At 44.9% G+C, this 16157-nt stretch overlaps 1 protein-coding gene across 2 annotated transcripts in view; it reads left to right on the top strand.

Annotated features, from left to right (window-relative positions):
* LOC143329232 (receptor-type tyrosine-protein phosphatase N2-like) overlaps positions 1–16157 on the top strand; it is a 178020-nt gene that overhangs the window by 27268 nt on the left and 134595 nt on the right. The window contains exons 4-9 of one of the 2 annotated variants that reach the window (XM_076745040.1): positions 6707–6821; positions 7270–7408; positions 9962–10352; positions 12089–12406; positions 12984–13024; positions 15692–16065. In XM_076745040.1, coding sequence (XP_076601155.1) covers positions 6707–6821; positions 7270–7408; positions 9962–10352; positions 12089–12406; positions 12984–13024; positions 15692–16065 — 1378 coding nt within the window. The remainder of the gene's footprint in view (positions 1–6706; positions 6822–7269; positions 7409–9961; positions 10353–12088; positions 12407–12983; positions 13025–15691; positions 16066–16157) is intronic. The other variant, XM_076745041.1, reaches the window with a different exon arrangement.

The raw sequence follows: 16157 nt of genomic DNA, 5'->3' as shown, positions 1-16157 counted from the left end.
CCTTTAGCAATTAGCCGCTGCTTCTAGTTGGATGGTTCTTTTACTACATGCTGCACCAATCTGTTCTGTGCCACTCTAAAATAAGGTTGTGTGCGTTTGGATGACGTCTGGCTGCTATGCATGAGTTTGTGCCGAATGCTCACAGGTTTGAAGAGATTAATGGGACCAGTGGTACATCAAGATTTGAATGAAGGTGAAAAACTGTTTGAATTCTATCTTCGTTTAGATTTTTCTAACCTGTTTGCGACTGTTGAACCGTGATCAGTTGCTGCTCTTTCTGGTGTAATGAGCTGCAGTTACTGCACTGCACCACCAGAGGGAGGTAGAGATCTGTGCACAGCCTGAGCCTTTCACCCACTTTCATCACGCAGTTTTGCTTTGGTCGACAGGACCTCGACGACACGGGAGAAACAGAACGCCTGTTGCTCTCCAGAGTTTAGCTTTTCATGACTGAAGAGGGAATGATGTCTAAAAGTATAACATTTATTCTGAGGACTTTATTGCATTTTTTTTCCTCCACCATCTTTCTTTTGAGCCCGATTTGGTGCCCTTCCTTCCTCTGGGGGGGGGGGGGGAACCTCCTCCTCTGGTTTAATTTGCCGAATCGGCACTCTGCGGGAGAGCTGGAGAATATTCAGATTTCACAGAGAGGCGACGAGTTTGGAGGCATTTGTCAGACGCTCTGAAGTGAAATGAATTATGCAAATGAGACGTTTGGCCCCGGCTGTCTGCAGAAGCCATTAGGGAGGACAAAACTCTAAAGACACTGAAGCATCTGCATTTGAGGCGCTGCCAGCCCTCTGAAGAGATAACACAGTTCACTCTCTCCTTATCTTTTCTGTTATAAACACACACATAAGCAGATATTCTCATCAGCTCTGTCTCTGTTTGTTTCTTTCTTTCTAGCATGTGAGCATCCAGTGGGGCCTGATGTCTGGCACCCATGTCCACATTTACTTTTTTGGACAGGGCTGTTTGTGGACACTTCAAACAATAGTTTGACATTTTGGAAAATGCACTTTTTTGCCTTCATGCTGAGAGTGAGATGAGAGCATTGATATCAATGTGAACTCACTGTGAGGTTTGTGTTTCCCCCGTTTCCAGTCTTTATGCTAAGCTAAGCTAACCATCTCATGGCTGCAGCTTCGTATTGACAGACAGATATGAGAGATGTGTTGACTTTCTCATCAACTCTTTGCAAGAGAGCAAAAAATAAAGTGTATTTCCCAAAATGTCGAACTATTCCTTTTACTACTGTAACACTGTACGTTGTACTTGCAGTAGCTGCTAACGTCCTGTAGCGCCCTGGCAGTACTACAACAAACCCAGACATGGCAAGAAACCCAAACACCCAGGTGACTGTATTTGGAGGTGACACTGAGAGTGGGTACTCGTGAAACGTCAGTAATCGTCCCGTGTTACACAGGACAGTGCGTGCACGCATTATTGAGCCCAGGCTGTTGTCCGGTTGTCCCTGCATCTTCACCTTCTCCAACAAAAACAAACTTACACCATCACACATGCTGCTCTGACGCCGCCCCACAGCCGAACTCTCAGCACTCATGAGAGCAAATGGCACCGATCAACACTTCACATTAGCTCCATCTGGGTGGAGATAACAGGGCCTGAAAACGGATGAGAGCTCTGTCCCCTCTGCCACTGCAGCACTGAACAAACTGCCTCGCAGACGCTGTCGTGAGCTGGGATGTATGAATGCGTTTATGGAGGCTTCACAGTGTGTGTCGTCTTTATCTGGATGCTGCTGTGTTCGTACGTGTGTGTTTCTGTATTGATCTGACTGTGAAAACAAATGCCCCTCTGGGACAGTAACGTCTGAATCAAGTCTAAGTGAAGCCATCTCGCTTGTTCAGGCAGTGAAGTCCACTGCTCCTCTCAAATGACATCCACTGCCTGCAGGGACGCCACTCGTCTCATGAGCCACCTCCACCTCCACCTCCACCTGGAGGCTCTGCTCTGTCACGGAGCTTGGTGTTTCTTTGTGTAATCAGTTTATAGTTAGTTATAGTTATTCGTCCCAAACCAAAAGACAGTCATAAAAAGAGAAAGGAAGCAAATCATCACAGCAAATGTTTGATATTTATGTTTTATAGATAACATAATTTATTGATTATCAAAACAGTTGCAAATTAATTTGCTGTTGAGCAACTGACAGCTTAGTCAGCTAACTGTTTCAGCCCAAAACGTTGGCAGTTTGGGCCGTAATCTCTCAGTCTGTTCTTGTTTTCTCATCCAGATAAGTTTGGCTAACCTGAACGTTGTTTCCAGCCCGTCTGATTGTCTGTCTGCTCGTCTTTTTCGCCGTGTCAAAGATGTCTCTTTTCCCAGATCTTAGCAGTAATCTTAGTGCACAGTTCCATTATTATGAATCTGAGCGATGGCCAAAGTAAAACCCGACAAATCAGAAGTTGTAACAGACTGTACAAACCCTTTAACATATCTGTTGGCTGTCTCTCTAATGGCTTCCATTTTTCAGACAGCTGCTGCTGCGTTTGTGTTCGCCCTCCTCCGTCCGCCCACACAAACGCACATACTAACAAACACACCGGACCCTCCTCCCACTCTCGCAGCAAAGTAAAGGCCCCGCAGATGTGAAGCCATTTAAAAAGCCAAGGTCAGAGCTGCTATTAGCCCACAGCGACGATGCTCCTCTTCAGTTCCCACACAGCACAGAAACCCTACTTGACCTCCCTGTTCCACCTTTGAGGGACTTTAAAGCAGCAATCTGTTGTATTTTGTTATTATCTACTGTCTGTTTGGCTCCTCTGCAACAATGATTGATTTACTACAACTTTATAAGTGCGAGTTCACTAAAAGCCGTGCAGATAGTTTTGGCCGTATTTGTCCAGGTTTGAGATAACCACCACTTAGACTTCTGCCTCCACCTCAATACGGTACAGGTGGAAATGTTTGAAATTTGTTTGTGTTGCTAAAAGCATTTGAAAAACTTAACAGAACTGGTTCTTACCAGAAGCAACATGCAGCTGGTTTCTATTGCACAGACATTGTTCGTTGAAGCTTCAATAGAAACTAGTTCCCATGAATATCGTTAAACTGCAGTGGAGAAGTTTCAGAGATGGGTTCATTTACCAGCTTTTTATGGAGGCTTGTTATGGTCTTTGTTACCAAATGGAGCTGAGTAGTGAGGAAGAGTGTGACCCGTCTCTGCTCAAAGGTTCAATGTGAACGAAGTTAAGCAAACTCAGAAACACTTATTTTGTGCTCAGGTGTCAGGACTTCTTGGAGGAAACTTGCCAGAGCGTTTCACTTGCTAGAAAAACCTCCGTCTGCTCTCTCGCCTCGCAAGCAGCAGCGAGTGTGGTTACGCTTCGGGATTTGGAAATTAGATTTGCATAAATTGATAAATCAAGCACTAAACTGGTGAAATCTGCACCTCTTATGTTTTTGCCCGCGGCTATAATTACTGTGACTCTGAATATGGCCTTTGGTGGTTGCATAATTTAGTCAAAATGTGGAAAAGGTGGAACAGAAAAGTAGTTGTATCTGAAAAAGAAAATGCAAAGTGAACTGGAGCTTCTCCAAAAGACTTTTCTGTTCTTTGTCGAGGTATGAAGGCTGTGACCTCTGACCTCCTCACTGCTGTCTGCTCCTTTTTTTTGGACATCTAGGAACTGAAGCTCATTTGCCGTTGGTCCTGATGGATAAAGTGCCTTCTTTGGCCCTGAAAGCATCCTGCGCCTTCCTCCCTCAGTCTCATTTTGTCAGCTATTCAGATGTAGAAGCATCTCACCTAAAGCGCACTTTGCCTTCTACCTCGACTGGCCGGCAGCCTCCTGCTCACATTGCTGTGGTGGGTTCAGTCTGTGGGAAGCGTAGAGTCGCTCTGAATATCCTGGCAGGGGCTCCAACGTTTATTAACCTGTCGTGTCAGATGCCGTCTGTTCACCCGCCGCTAACGCCCGTTTTCTCAGCCACCATGGCTGCCATTAAAAGCTCAGTTTTATGGCTCTTTGATGGCGAAAGCTGGCCTGACACGCTGTGCAGCTGTTAAAGAGAGGCTCGCGCCTGATTCGTGGCAGTTGGGGTCGTAATTCATTTTGCAGGGGTCTAAAGAAGGTGTCCGGGTGCTGAAATGTTCTGTAGCGAGTAGAGCTGATTTAATTAGACTCACTGCTCATCAAGGCAGACGTGGAGATTCGGTTGTTAGAAAATGTGCTATTGTTGGTGGACCGTCGGCAGTATAATGAGAGTTTGCAGTGGCAGTGGATCGTTCATGAAAAGCTATCAGACCCCAACACTAAAGAAGGCTGACGTTGACTTTGTGCACCGGAGGCTGACGAGATGAGTGTTGGGTGGGAAAAGACTTGAACCAGATAGAGATGACAGGACAGAAGTCTGCAGGCGGATTTGAACCAGCTGTCCGGCCGACAGTTTTCAGAGGAAAGGCTCTTATCATCCACTGTACGTTACCTGCCCCGCATCAAACAGCAGACAGACACAGTGACCGATCAGAGAGCGGAGCAATCAGCAGCCAAAGAGCCAGATATTCGCCTCAGGAGTGGATGGAGACCAAAACCAGAGATCATAGTGGACGTTTGCTCGTGGATGTCTGTGTGTGTGTGTGTGGACTTTGAGGGACCTCAGAAGTCACCAGGAACTCCAGCTCTTCCTCAGAATGAAGCATTTTCAGCTCATGCAAATATGTTTTCACTTCAGTTCACGCAGCTCCTCTCATGCCTTTACATTTATATGCAAGTCGCCACTAAAATTCACTTTGCATTCAGTCTGAACACACCTTAAGAGACTTCTCTCTCCTTTGGTGGACAATTAAGTTGAGTGTTCCGCTCTGTCATCATGGTTTGACTCTAAATCCTCCCCAAACCATTGTGCAAACACATACGCATGTTACAGAAATGAAGACGTGCACATAACACTAAGCATTCAGGACGGGCCGCCTGAACTTATTTTACTTTTAAATTGGTTTTAAAGCTTCTGGTCCAACTGCAGCTCTTTGACATTTGCATATTCCCTTCACAGCTCAATATGACTTTGACGTCTGCGTTTTCACTTCAACTCTTCTGATTTCTCATGAATTATTTTAACTAACCACCATTTTCTGCTGTCATGGTGCTAATCGCCAAACACTCTCTGTATACAGCACTTCTACAGCGGTTCATGTTATGTGTTGTGTAGTATAACAAATGAATTCCTATTGACGGAACTCATTTTCTCACTTTTCTTTCAGTTCATCTCTCTCCTCAGCTCAGACTCTGGAATATCGTTTTCCTCTGAGAACTTGAGATGCAGCGTTTACAGCTGACGGCAGTGATGCTCGTGTTCTCGTTTTAAGTGTGCGTCCTCTGTGTTGGACCCACATCTTGTGGCATCACATCTGGAGCTGCAGTCTGTATTACTCCAATCTTTCAGGAGCGTCATCGTTCATCTGCCAAATGTCTCGGTTCACGTTGTGCTTTGTGCGGCGCGGCCATATTTCCGGTAACATTTCGTTCCGCTACCCCATCTGGCGCTGGCGCCTGCTCCTCTGTTCGTTTGCCAAAAAGCTGTGTTTGGATGCATGTTAAGCATAAGAAACAGACGTGGATGCCCAAGCAGCTCATCAAACTTGTCCTTTTGTACACTTGCTGAAATGCAGAAGAGGCTTTTTTCCTTTGTCACCGGTGCTGATAACCTTCGCTTGTCAAGTCCAGCAACTGCACAGGATGTGTGGCTGACATTGGTCCTGAGGCAGTGTGACAGCTCCGCAGTACGAATGTTACTCCTGTCGTTATTTCAACAGAGAGGGCACATCGTTTCTGCCTCGTCACTGATACAGACCCAGTTCTGTTATAAATGATAAGTGATGCTCAGACTCCACCCGTGGAACGTTACGTATGAATTATCAGGTGGAACAAAGTGGAGCGTTCATCAACTATTATCCTTTAACTGTATCAGTAGGTTCTGCATGAGTAGAGTAAAAATTATGACAGATTATTCACATAAGAGATTTTTTTAGAGAGGAAGTTGAAGAGACTGTTTTCATATCAAGTAAGTTATTGAATGCATTTCAGATAAAATAGTTGAGAAAATAGATGCATGCATTTAACACCTGTGTACCCTAACCTAACGTGTGGTAAACAACGTACCACTAAACATCAACATGCTAGCATCGTTTAGAGCATGTTAGCATGTAAAATGTAACTTTTTAACCACATACAGCCTGTTTTAACCTCAGATGTGCCTTTTACTCTTGACCTCCTCGCGCTACCACCTCTCATATCGGTGATTCAAATATCTAAGAGTGCTCATGGTGAACTGTACTGGTTAATGGTTCAGGTACGCTTGTATGATGAATTCCCAGTAAGCTCATCAGGCTCGTACTACTGAAGTGTAGCCGGAGGAGCAGAGGAGAAATAGTTCTGCTCAGTCACTGAACAGAGTCTCCGAGGACAGCCTGCTGAGCCGCGTCTCCTCCGCTAACGAGTGACCTAATGAGTTTAGGAAACTGCTGCACGCTCAGCAGCTTCTCGCCTTCTTTCTAGACCGTACTCACCGCATTTCGTCTGGACTTTCCTTCATTCATAAAGCTCACACTGTGAGTACTTCAACTGTTAGCCACAGTTCAAGTCAGAATTTGTTCTTTTCAGGTGTAGGCCCGCCTCCAAGAAGAAGTAATAGAGTTCCTGGATGTTCTGATGTGGTTCTGAAGGTTTTCTGTTTCTGTCTGTAGGTTTGACCTGGGAAGATGACACCGCTCAACAGGTTCTGTCCAAGGAGTTATCCAAGCTGAGGAGGATTCCCTATAGACCACAGCAGGATGGATCTGTCTACAGCACAGACAGCAGGTCAGATCTTCCTCCTCTTTACCCATCAGGAGCTCCGTGTGCTGCAGTGATCCGTGGAAAGTGGAGCGTTTCACGAACGATGAGACAACACTGTGCTGTGCATTACACCCAGTGAAGGCCTCAGAGTCCTAATGCTGGGATTTTCTTTAATAAGGGTTTTTCCTCTGTGTTTTTTATCATTTGAGTTTCTTGTTTTTTGTGTTTTTGTTAGTTCAACATGTTGCAGATTTATTAAGAAGGAGCTTTTAGTGTTAAATCCCATCTGGACCTTCAAATAATGCGACTTGTCTCTCGTACAAAAGCCTTTTTTCTGCATTAGCGTCTAATCAAGTAACAAAAAAAGCATATTTCTTGTACAACCTTTTTGGATTCCTGACGTGTGCAGTGATACAGTGCTGTGCACTTTCCTTCCCCTCTCCATCCTCCTCCCTCTCTTTCTCCCCCACAGGCCGGCAGCTGAAGCGATGGACCCGGTAGACCAGCGGGTGAAGCCAGTTGAGGTGGAGCTCAGCAGAAATCTTCAGACATACCTCCAACGTGTCGGCCTCCTTCCCAAGACATCGTCTGCCTCCAGCAACCTGGGCAAGGTGAGGCTTAGCTGCATGCTCCATTAGCCTCCTCTGGGTCTCTGGGGGTCTCTGTGTTGCAGGGCTTTTCTGAGCTTTCAAACTTTCTCATACTTTATTCACATATTTGAATATTATTGTTAAGTGCAACCAGTCTTTTAATGCATTTGTCCTTTAATTGGATCTGACCAATTCTACTATTTTTTACTGGCAGTTGTTTAATATTTTCTTCAGCACACTGTTCAAGAGCGCCTCAAGTTGAATGCAGAGTAGGACTGAGTTGGCCAGCGCACCGCCATGTTTTTTACCTTGGGTTCAAAATTATTCAAAGCATCATGGTTTTACACAGAAATACACATTTTATATGTAAAAGTACCAAAGAAAATGATTGCAAAAATGAATCTTAATAGCTTATAAAATGCAGCTGTAGGTCTGAGTCTAGACCTCAGATGTTTAATAAATATAAGATACAGGACTTAAAACTACTGGAACTAAACGAGTGCCATGTGAGATGATAAACCAGGTCCAGGTCAAGATTTCAGAGGGTAAAAAAGGTAAATGGAAAGACGTATGATTGAATACGCTCGGTAAACGTCAGCTCCTGATGCTCGCTGCTTCACATCTGAAGGGGGGGGGGGGGGCAGGTGGGACATTTATTTCACCACAACGTCTGCGTGTAGCCCCTCCCTCCGCTCACAGCCACCTGCTCCTGTAAAAGAAACGCACACACATGCAGCACGCACGCACACACACTCAAACAAGTCATATGAAAGCTGACACAAAGACGCAACCGCACACACACCTGCTCAGCGGGGAGCCTGGTGTCATCCTTCGTTGTCACTCCGCCCTCGCCTCTCCATCCTAACTGATGGCTTCTCCCAGCATGACTGTTATGAGTGAAATAATACCAGCAGAGAGTTCAGGAGTTCAGCGCTCTAATTAATAACTCTCCACGTGACTGGTTCCTGCGCTGCTCGGGCCGAGGGCAGCGCAGCGCGGCTGAATGGCGGGGGCCTTTCGCCTGCTGGGGGATTGTAGCGGAGGCTCACGGGGCGCGATGGCGCGGAGCCCGCAGGCGTCGCTTGGAGGCTCGTGGCCTTTTCTGTCCAGGTTCACGTGTTGGGTGGAAATGAAAGGGAGCAGGAGGACTGAAGGGGTCCTGGAGGGCATGAGCGGAATAAACCGCACCAACTGTGTGACATAGATGAATAAAGCCAGCCGCAGTGACAAATATCAGAAGGGGCCTCAAATCATAAATAAGTATGACGACTGTGAGGAACTTAACCGTCCATGTTGGTATTGTTATGATAATTCCTCCGTTAGCCGGCCTTGTTCCATTTCTGTGCTCCTAGGTGGGCGTTAATGGAGCCGGCAGTGGCTCTCTGCTTTTGTTGTAGCTGATGGATCCGTTAATACGACTGCATAAATGGATTAATAAGTTGTTTTTCAAAAATGGCCGTTATTTTCACGTCAATAATCATCTTGTCGGATGAGTGTCTTGAATGTTAAAGCAAAATGGGCTCCTGCATCGACGTGCTGTCACTGAACAGGGAGTTAGCGCATGGTCTGATTCTTTCTTTTCAATTCACGCTTTTATTTTTACATCTGTTTTCGAGAAGTAAACGGTTTTAAAAAAATACCAAATATTTCAATATATTAAATTGAGAACGCTTGCACGTCTTTATTTTGCTGGGCTGACATATTTTGACTGCTAGTGTGACGCATCGCACAGCGGTTCGGCCTGACTGCACAGGATTGGCAGTTTGTAGAAAAACAGCAGAGTAAACAGCAGCTCGTCCAGCAGGATGACTGTGCATTTTACCTCAGCAACATGTTCTCTGGCATTAACACGCACTCGAATATCTCAGCTTTAGATGGACAAAGAGCAGAGGGAACGGAAACACCTGCTTCTTCTTCTTCACACTTTATGCCTTTTTTTAGACAGTAGAGAGAGAGATGGGGAATGGCGAGTGACCCCCTCGGCCACCAGGACGCCCCAGCGATGCAGAATTAATAACATTTAATTATTGTCATTCGGTTTTTACGTTTTGCTTTTGAACATTGTTGTTGCTGCTGATGTCCAAACGGAGCGATTCAGTAGTTCATTGTCTTTCTCAAGGACACCACAGCACACAGACCTGAGCCACAGCTGCCGCTCTTTTACCTTGTCTCGACGCTGCTGTCTTGGCCAGATCGCCGTTAAAAAAATAAATTTTAAGAATATTTTATTTTAAAAAATTAATAGTTTGAAGCAAAAATCAGAAAACCACCTTGTTGCATGTAATTAATATGCACGCACACGTGAATCACAAATGCAATAAAACCATAATGTGATTTTATTGGACAAGTAATTTGTTTTTCTTTCCATTTCTGTGTGTTTTTGTCCTTCCTTTTTTTTTTTTAATCCACATCGATTGACTGAAACCAGAGTAAACTTGACTTTGAGCAGCTTTTTGTTGTCCTCTCATTTGAAGACATCAGATCTGTGTGAATCAGGACGTAATAATCACACCACTGCACACTTTGGGTTTTTAAAGGAACTCTGATTTTATGTGGTGTCCTTGGTTCTTTCAGAGTGACCGTTTCCAGTCAGGCAGCCCTGCAGACTTCTATCGCTCCAAGGCCCAGACGTCAACTCTGAGGTCGTCTCCCTCCAGCTTTTCCTCTCTGTCATCTTTCTCACCTCTGCAGAAGCAGAGACCCCCGGCCGACCAGCTCCTCGCCACACAGGCTGAGGGTGACCTTCTCCTGGCAGCCCTGAGGCAGTATCTTTCCAGGCATCTGTCCCTGCACCGCGGGGGGTTGAGCCCCGAGGAGCAGGAGGACCCCTCGTCCCGGCTGAGGCCCTTCTACAGCAACGGAATAGAAAATTCTGGCCTCAAAAAAGAAAGCTCAAAATCCAGGCCTTTTAAGATGGGAAGAACTCAAGGGGCCTCAGCCAAGGACCCCCTGACGTCTGTTGATGGTGTGTGTTCTGAGTGTTTATCCTGATACGTCGAGCTTCGCTAGAGTTCAGGCAGGACATCACATACAGACACTCCGTGGTCATTTTTTAAGCTCGAGTGTGTCGTTGTCAGAAAGTCTAAGTCGGGGAAAAACAGCTGGACAACATGAAATGGTGGTTTATTTAGTTTTAAAGGTTGCCGTACAGCTGATTGACAGCTGGATCGCTGCTCTGTTGTATAATAGAGGAGGAAGCTTTTTCATGTGGTGACAGACGCTGCGTTGCTCTGATGTCCTGAAGTCATTATACCGAAATTAATTAACCAAAGTACAGAAAAAAAAGGGACAAAGGGCCGATCATCACTGGGAAAACAAACCGTTTAGTAGCCGCTGTGTGGCTTTCAATCCTGTCACACAATCGTCCTCAGCAGATGTACAATTATAGATTAAAAACTGTAAATTTCCATTTTTCTGACGTTTAAACCTAAAGTAACTGGTTTTTTTTGGCCACTCGGGGGCAGAAACAAGCTGTGAACACATCACCTTTTAAGTTAGCTTGTTAGCAAACAGATGCTTATTTCCACATCAGGCAGACATGTCTAACATCATCGTTCATTTGGAGCCATGTTAGTGTCCATCGGTTGAATGTAAGTCCAATGTCCACTCTCTTTTAGCTCTGTTTTTGGTCTCGACCGACTCCAAAGGGAAATGTCTGGCTCTTTACATGCTAAATGCACAATAAGCGACCCCTTTCATGTCGTCACGTTGTTTTCGCTTTGTCATTTGAGACTTGCTTTTTCTAAAAATATGAATTATAGCTGTTTCTGTCACATCCTGACCTAGAATGAGGGTAGTCTGACGAAAAGCTGACTGGAAAAAGGTGTAATTTAACCTCCAAAATCTAAAAAAGGTAGCAAGACAGAGTCTGTTTGATGCAAAAATTAAAGTGTTTTATTGCCTTTCTAAGACAGTCAAGGACAAAATGGAGGCAAATAATAGAACAAAAATGCAGCAAAAAAAATACTTACAAAGACTGGCCAGAAACACCATTAGGTCTGCACACTGAATAGGCAGTGGAGATCCCCTCCATTTAAAGGCTAGGCCCCTCCCACTGGACCGGACCATCTTTAATTGAAATCAATAACATGATCAATTCAACCACACAGATCATCATCTGGCGCAGTAAGATGGACTGAGCATGCTCCCTACTTTGTACTCAGGCACTATAAAAGACAGCCTGAACCTATGCTCAGGTTCTTTATCACTGCCCAGAACCAGGAAGCACTGTGGTAAGAAAAAAAAAAACATCATGAGACACAAACACACTCCTAATCTACCATCTTTAAGTAATAAAAAATGAACTCAAAACAGTAACAATGGGTTTGTGTGTGTTTCTGTGAACTTAATGGGGAAAAAATAGCACAGGAAACTTACTAAGATGTTAAATGTAGCTCAGTGTGTGCACCCACCAAACATTTAGTAGCATGCTACCTGGCTAACATGTGGCATCTGAAATGGGTGATGGTGTGGTGTGTTACCAGCGGACCTCTCTTCCATGTTGAGATTTAAAGCTCCACCAGAGCAAACAAATGGAGCTGTGGTGAGATTGTCAGCTGTTGTTTCCAAGGTGAAGAAGAAACTTTCAGTCTCAAGTAAACAAAGGTCGTTTGAAGCGCTTTCCAAACAGCCAGTGCAGTTTTTACTTTTCCGGTGAGGATGCTCTCTGTCTGACTCACTGTTCTCTCTCCTCTCCTCCAGAGAGGTTCATCGAGAAAGTTTTGAAGAATGTTGGCAGACAACACGTGGACGTCGATGACCTGACGCCGCAGGACTTGGACCAACTGTCCCGCCTGATCGCTGATGCTCTGCAGGTGGTCGACCAGGACCAGGGGCTAAACAGGGACCTGACCAGAGTCAGACCTGGACCAAGAGACCTGGGAGAAGAGCTGAGGGACAGGGAGGAAGAAGAGGAGGAGGAGGAGGCTGCCAGGGATGAGGAAGAGGAGAAGTTTGTGGAGAAAGCTCCGACTCTGAAGCCACAGGAGAGCACTCCTGCAGTGCCGGCAGCACTTAAAGGTAATTTTACTGTGATTCATTTTGTGTTTTTACACAATTAAAGTATTGAGCAAGAGCTGGAAAGCAAGTGTGTGATACATGCGTGGTTGTGTAGGTGGGATTAAACAAAAAGAGGAGCTCTCAAACACCCCGCCACAAAGAGAGCAGCATCAAAATCAATGTGAAAATAAATAGGCTTCCTGTTTATCTCCGCATAAGCACAGCAGCTTTTAATGGTCTGCACTGAGACCACTGCAGCTAAATCAGGTAAAAGTGCTCGACAGAGAGCTTAAATATGGCTGAAAATAACCAATCATGTACGCTTGGATTGCTCAGGAGCCTGCGAACATGTTATTAATGCGCATGTTTTTCAGTGTTTAGTGAAGCTTAAGTTCAGTTTATCTAAAAACCAAATTGCCGCAGCAGCAAATTCTGTGAAATATTAAGGGAAGAATTCGCCATTTCAGAGAGTCTTTGAAAGTCTTTCACCCCTTTGTTCACATTTTTACTTCAGTGCAGTTTGATTAACTTCAAAGTGTGTTTTCCTCTGACGAACACGCAGACGCATGAAAAACACTGACTCTCTTTCTCCCAACAGAGCGCCACGCAGATACAGAGGAGCATAATGTGAAGGACAAGGTAAGCATTCAGAGTCTGCTTAAAAAAAACTTAAATGCCAGAGGGAAGGCTGACATTATAAGCAATTATATAATATTCTGCATGAAGGCGGTAATGAACCCCACAGCCTGCAGTTTTCAAAAGAACTTCAAATTGTATTTGACGTCCGTACAAAAGGTGAAGTGACTGCAATATTTGGCAGGAGCTCAGTATTCTTGATAATGTGGTTGTTCAGAGTCAAGTCTAGTTTTCGTAAAGTTTTGGGACTTTTGTACAGATTTTTTAAGGAGGCCATGTTATGCTCATTTTCAGATTTTTTATTTTAGGTTTCTACCAGGACAGGTTTGCACACTTTAACGTTGATGTTTGCTTCAGCACCGTCTTTTCTCTCAGTCTGACCCCCATTTTAGCTCCAGTCCTCCTTAAGACCCTCCTCCCGAATGCTCTGATTGGTCAGTTCATGCAGGCTGAAGCAGGCACCGCTCACCATGTTTCCCCTCAGCTCTGCCGGTGTTTTTAGCTTCCAGCTAGTTACACTTCCCATGAATATCACCACAGTGACCGCTTCTAAAATAAAAATTTGAGCATATTAGCCTCGGCCTCGCTGCCCGGAGGGTCCACTTAACTAACCAACAGAATAAACAGTAAGACCAGGTTTCAGGGCCAGCTTCTCCACTGCTAGATAATGAACACAGGATCTTTGCATATGTATATTATGCAGAGTATATATTCCTTTACAGGCTTTGAATCTCGACAAAATGAACAATTACCTTGAATAATCGCATTCAGTATAAACTGACAGGGTGGCTGTTCTTTGATTCAAGGCAATTATTTCCTCAAGCTTGAAGCTGTAGATCACACTGACATCACCAACAGGAAAACTCCCACCAGTTTAATTTAAGCTATTAGACAAAAGATCCTGATTGAACAATGTCTCATTACCCAAGTCTCAAGTCTGTGTGTGTGATCAAAGAGGTTTGCTGGTGACTGATTAGTCTCAGAGATGTGTTCAAAGTTCTTAACATCACCTGCGAAGTATTAAACTTTGTTCATTTATAAAACTCACATCTATGTTTTGATACCTTAATGGAAATGTACCCTAAACTGTAAATAACAATATCAGCATTTGAAGCCTCGTGACTCAAAGGTACCACTTGATCAGCTGATTGAAAAAAATGGCGAAACCTTGAGAGGGCGAAGCACTGACAGTCACGACTCAGATGCAGTGTCTTGAGTGGGAGCAGCTGCAAATAAGGATTATTTACATTATAAATGAAGTTGTCTGCCACTTCTTCGGTTGTTTGAATATCAAATATCAGCTCCAGGTTATAAGAGCAGAGTGATGTGTTTCTGTTGGTTATTTTATCTCATCAACAGTCGGAGAACGCAAAGGTAGAGAAAGAGATGCAGCAAATGATTGTTAGACTACATGGCCAAAAGTATGTGGACAACTGAGCTGCATTCAGCAAAATGTTTTATGACATCGTAGATGCAGGACGAGGGTAGTTTTACAGGCAGAGAAAGGTGGCGGAAGGTGCTCAGAATAGTCCATATCCACTGCAGCAGTAGGACGAAGAGGAGATCTGAACATGTGACCGTGAGCGCTGAGAGACTCACAAATTAAATCACGACTCTGGTCTGCGAGAGCAAACTGTCATCTTAAATTTGTGCGTATTTTCAGATGCATCAAGTGAACATGCAGCAATTACAGCCATTTGACAGACTTCTGTTTTCATAGTACCACAACTTATTGGACAAGTTCCTGTAAACGTAAATAAAATGATCACATTTAGTGCTGCGCTGCAGATTCTTTGAACTTGACGACAGAATAATAAATACTGTCATACTAAAGCCAAAAGTCTGAAATTTACTCTTCTTCTGCTAATCATTGTTTAATTTTAAATCCAATGTGCCGGAGGACAAAGCCAAAGTAACCAAAAATTGCCATCTGTCTGTATAAATCCCAAACCAGCCTCACACCTGGCGCCCAGCCCGGCGCCTGAACGTCTACCTTTAATCACAAGAGTTCAGACATCGTGGACATCAGGTATCAGGGTGGGGACGCCACCCTCCTCCAGCTTAGAAGGAGGTGGTGGAAAACCTTCTGCATGTTCCATTAGTTGTTAGCTAGCTAGCAAATTATTTCTTATCAGCTAGATAGTTAACAGCTGCTGAAGTGCAGAAGGTCTTCTGCTTAGCTAACAGATTTTAATAAAATAATACAAACTTGTAAATACAAGACAAAGGATTTATCGTCTTAACAGGCCCTCACTCACTCACGGATCTGATTGGATCAAATATTTTTAGCGCTACACAGGATCTGCACGCAGGTGCTTTGACTAATTTTGTTTGATTAGACCTCTGCTCAGGTGGAAGGTGGGTGGTATGATGGGAACTACATGATGACACCAATCACCACGCAGAGTAATGAAGGTGTAGTCGAGTGCGGTTGTCCTGTTCTAACAGGTGCAACAAGAAGATGCCAATTAAGAGTTTGAAGACACCCACGCAGTCCTTCAGAGAGGTCTAATTAGGCCTGGTTGCAGGCATAGACGTGTTGAGGTTTTGAAAGCCTCCAGTGGACCTCAGTCATCAAACCTTTTTTATTCTCGTCCAGATTCTGCACGTGGTCACTATTAAAATGATTACTGTGGCTCTGGTTGGCTGACACAAGTCGTCTTCTTTCAGGCTGAGAGTGAAAACCTCCTCACCAAACTTCTCGCCTACCTCGACAAAACCTCTTTCAACACCGCTCCTTTGGCCCGGAATCTGAACGACGCCTCCACGGAGACGGCCAGAGGCCAACGGGTGGGGCTGGAAAATGTCCAGAGTCGGACCAGCGAGGCAGGGGTGACGGTGCAGAAGAAGGACGCCACCCAGTCCGTGGAGGAGGTGTCAGAGGTGGAGGGCTGGATCAAGGAGGTGGCGCCCCCTCCTGCTTCACTCGTGTATGAGGAACCGCACAAGAAGACGATGCACGTTCCCGAACTTCAGCTGGACGTCAAAGCCGGCAGGAAGAAGGCCGACGATGACGTCTTTGGCTACGTCATCACAGACACAGAGTGAGTAGGAAGCTACCGGCGTACAGATGGTAATCAAAGTATTGATCAGAGCCCAACTCGTACTTGATATCGGAGTCTCAAACCCCTGTTGG

This window comes from Chaetodon auriga, chromosome 12, assembly GCF_051107435.1.
Source record: "Chaetodon auriga isolate fChaAug3 chromosome 12, fChaAug3.hap1, whole genome shotgun sequence".
Taxonomy (NCBI): Eukaryota; Metazoa; Chordata; class Actinopteri; order Chaetodontiformes; family Chaetodontidae; genus Chaetodon; species Chaetodon auriga.
The sequence above is the reverse complement of the archived record's forward strand: the minus strand, read 5'-3'. Positions and strand labels throughout refer to the sequence as shown.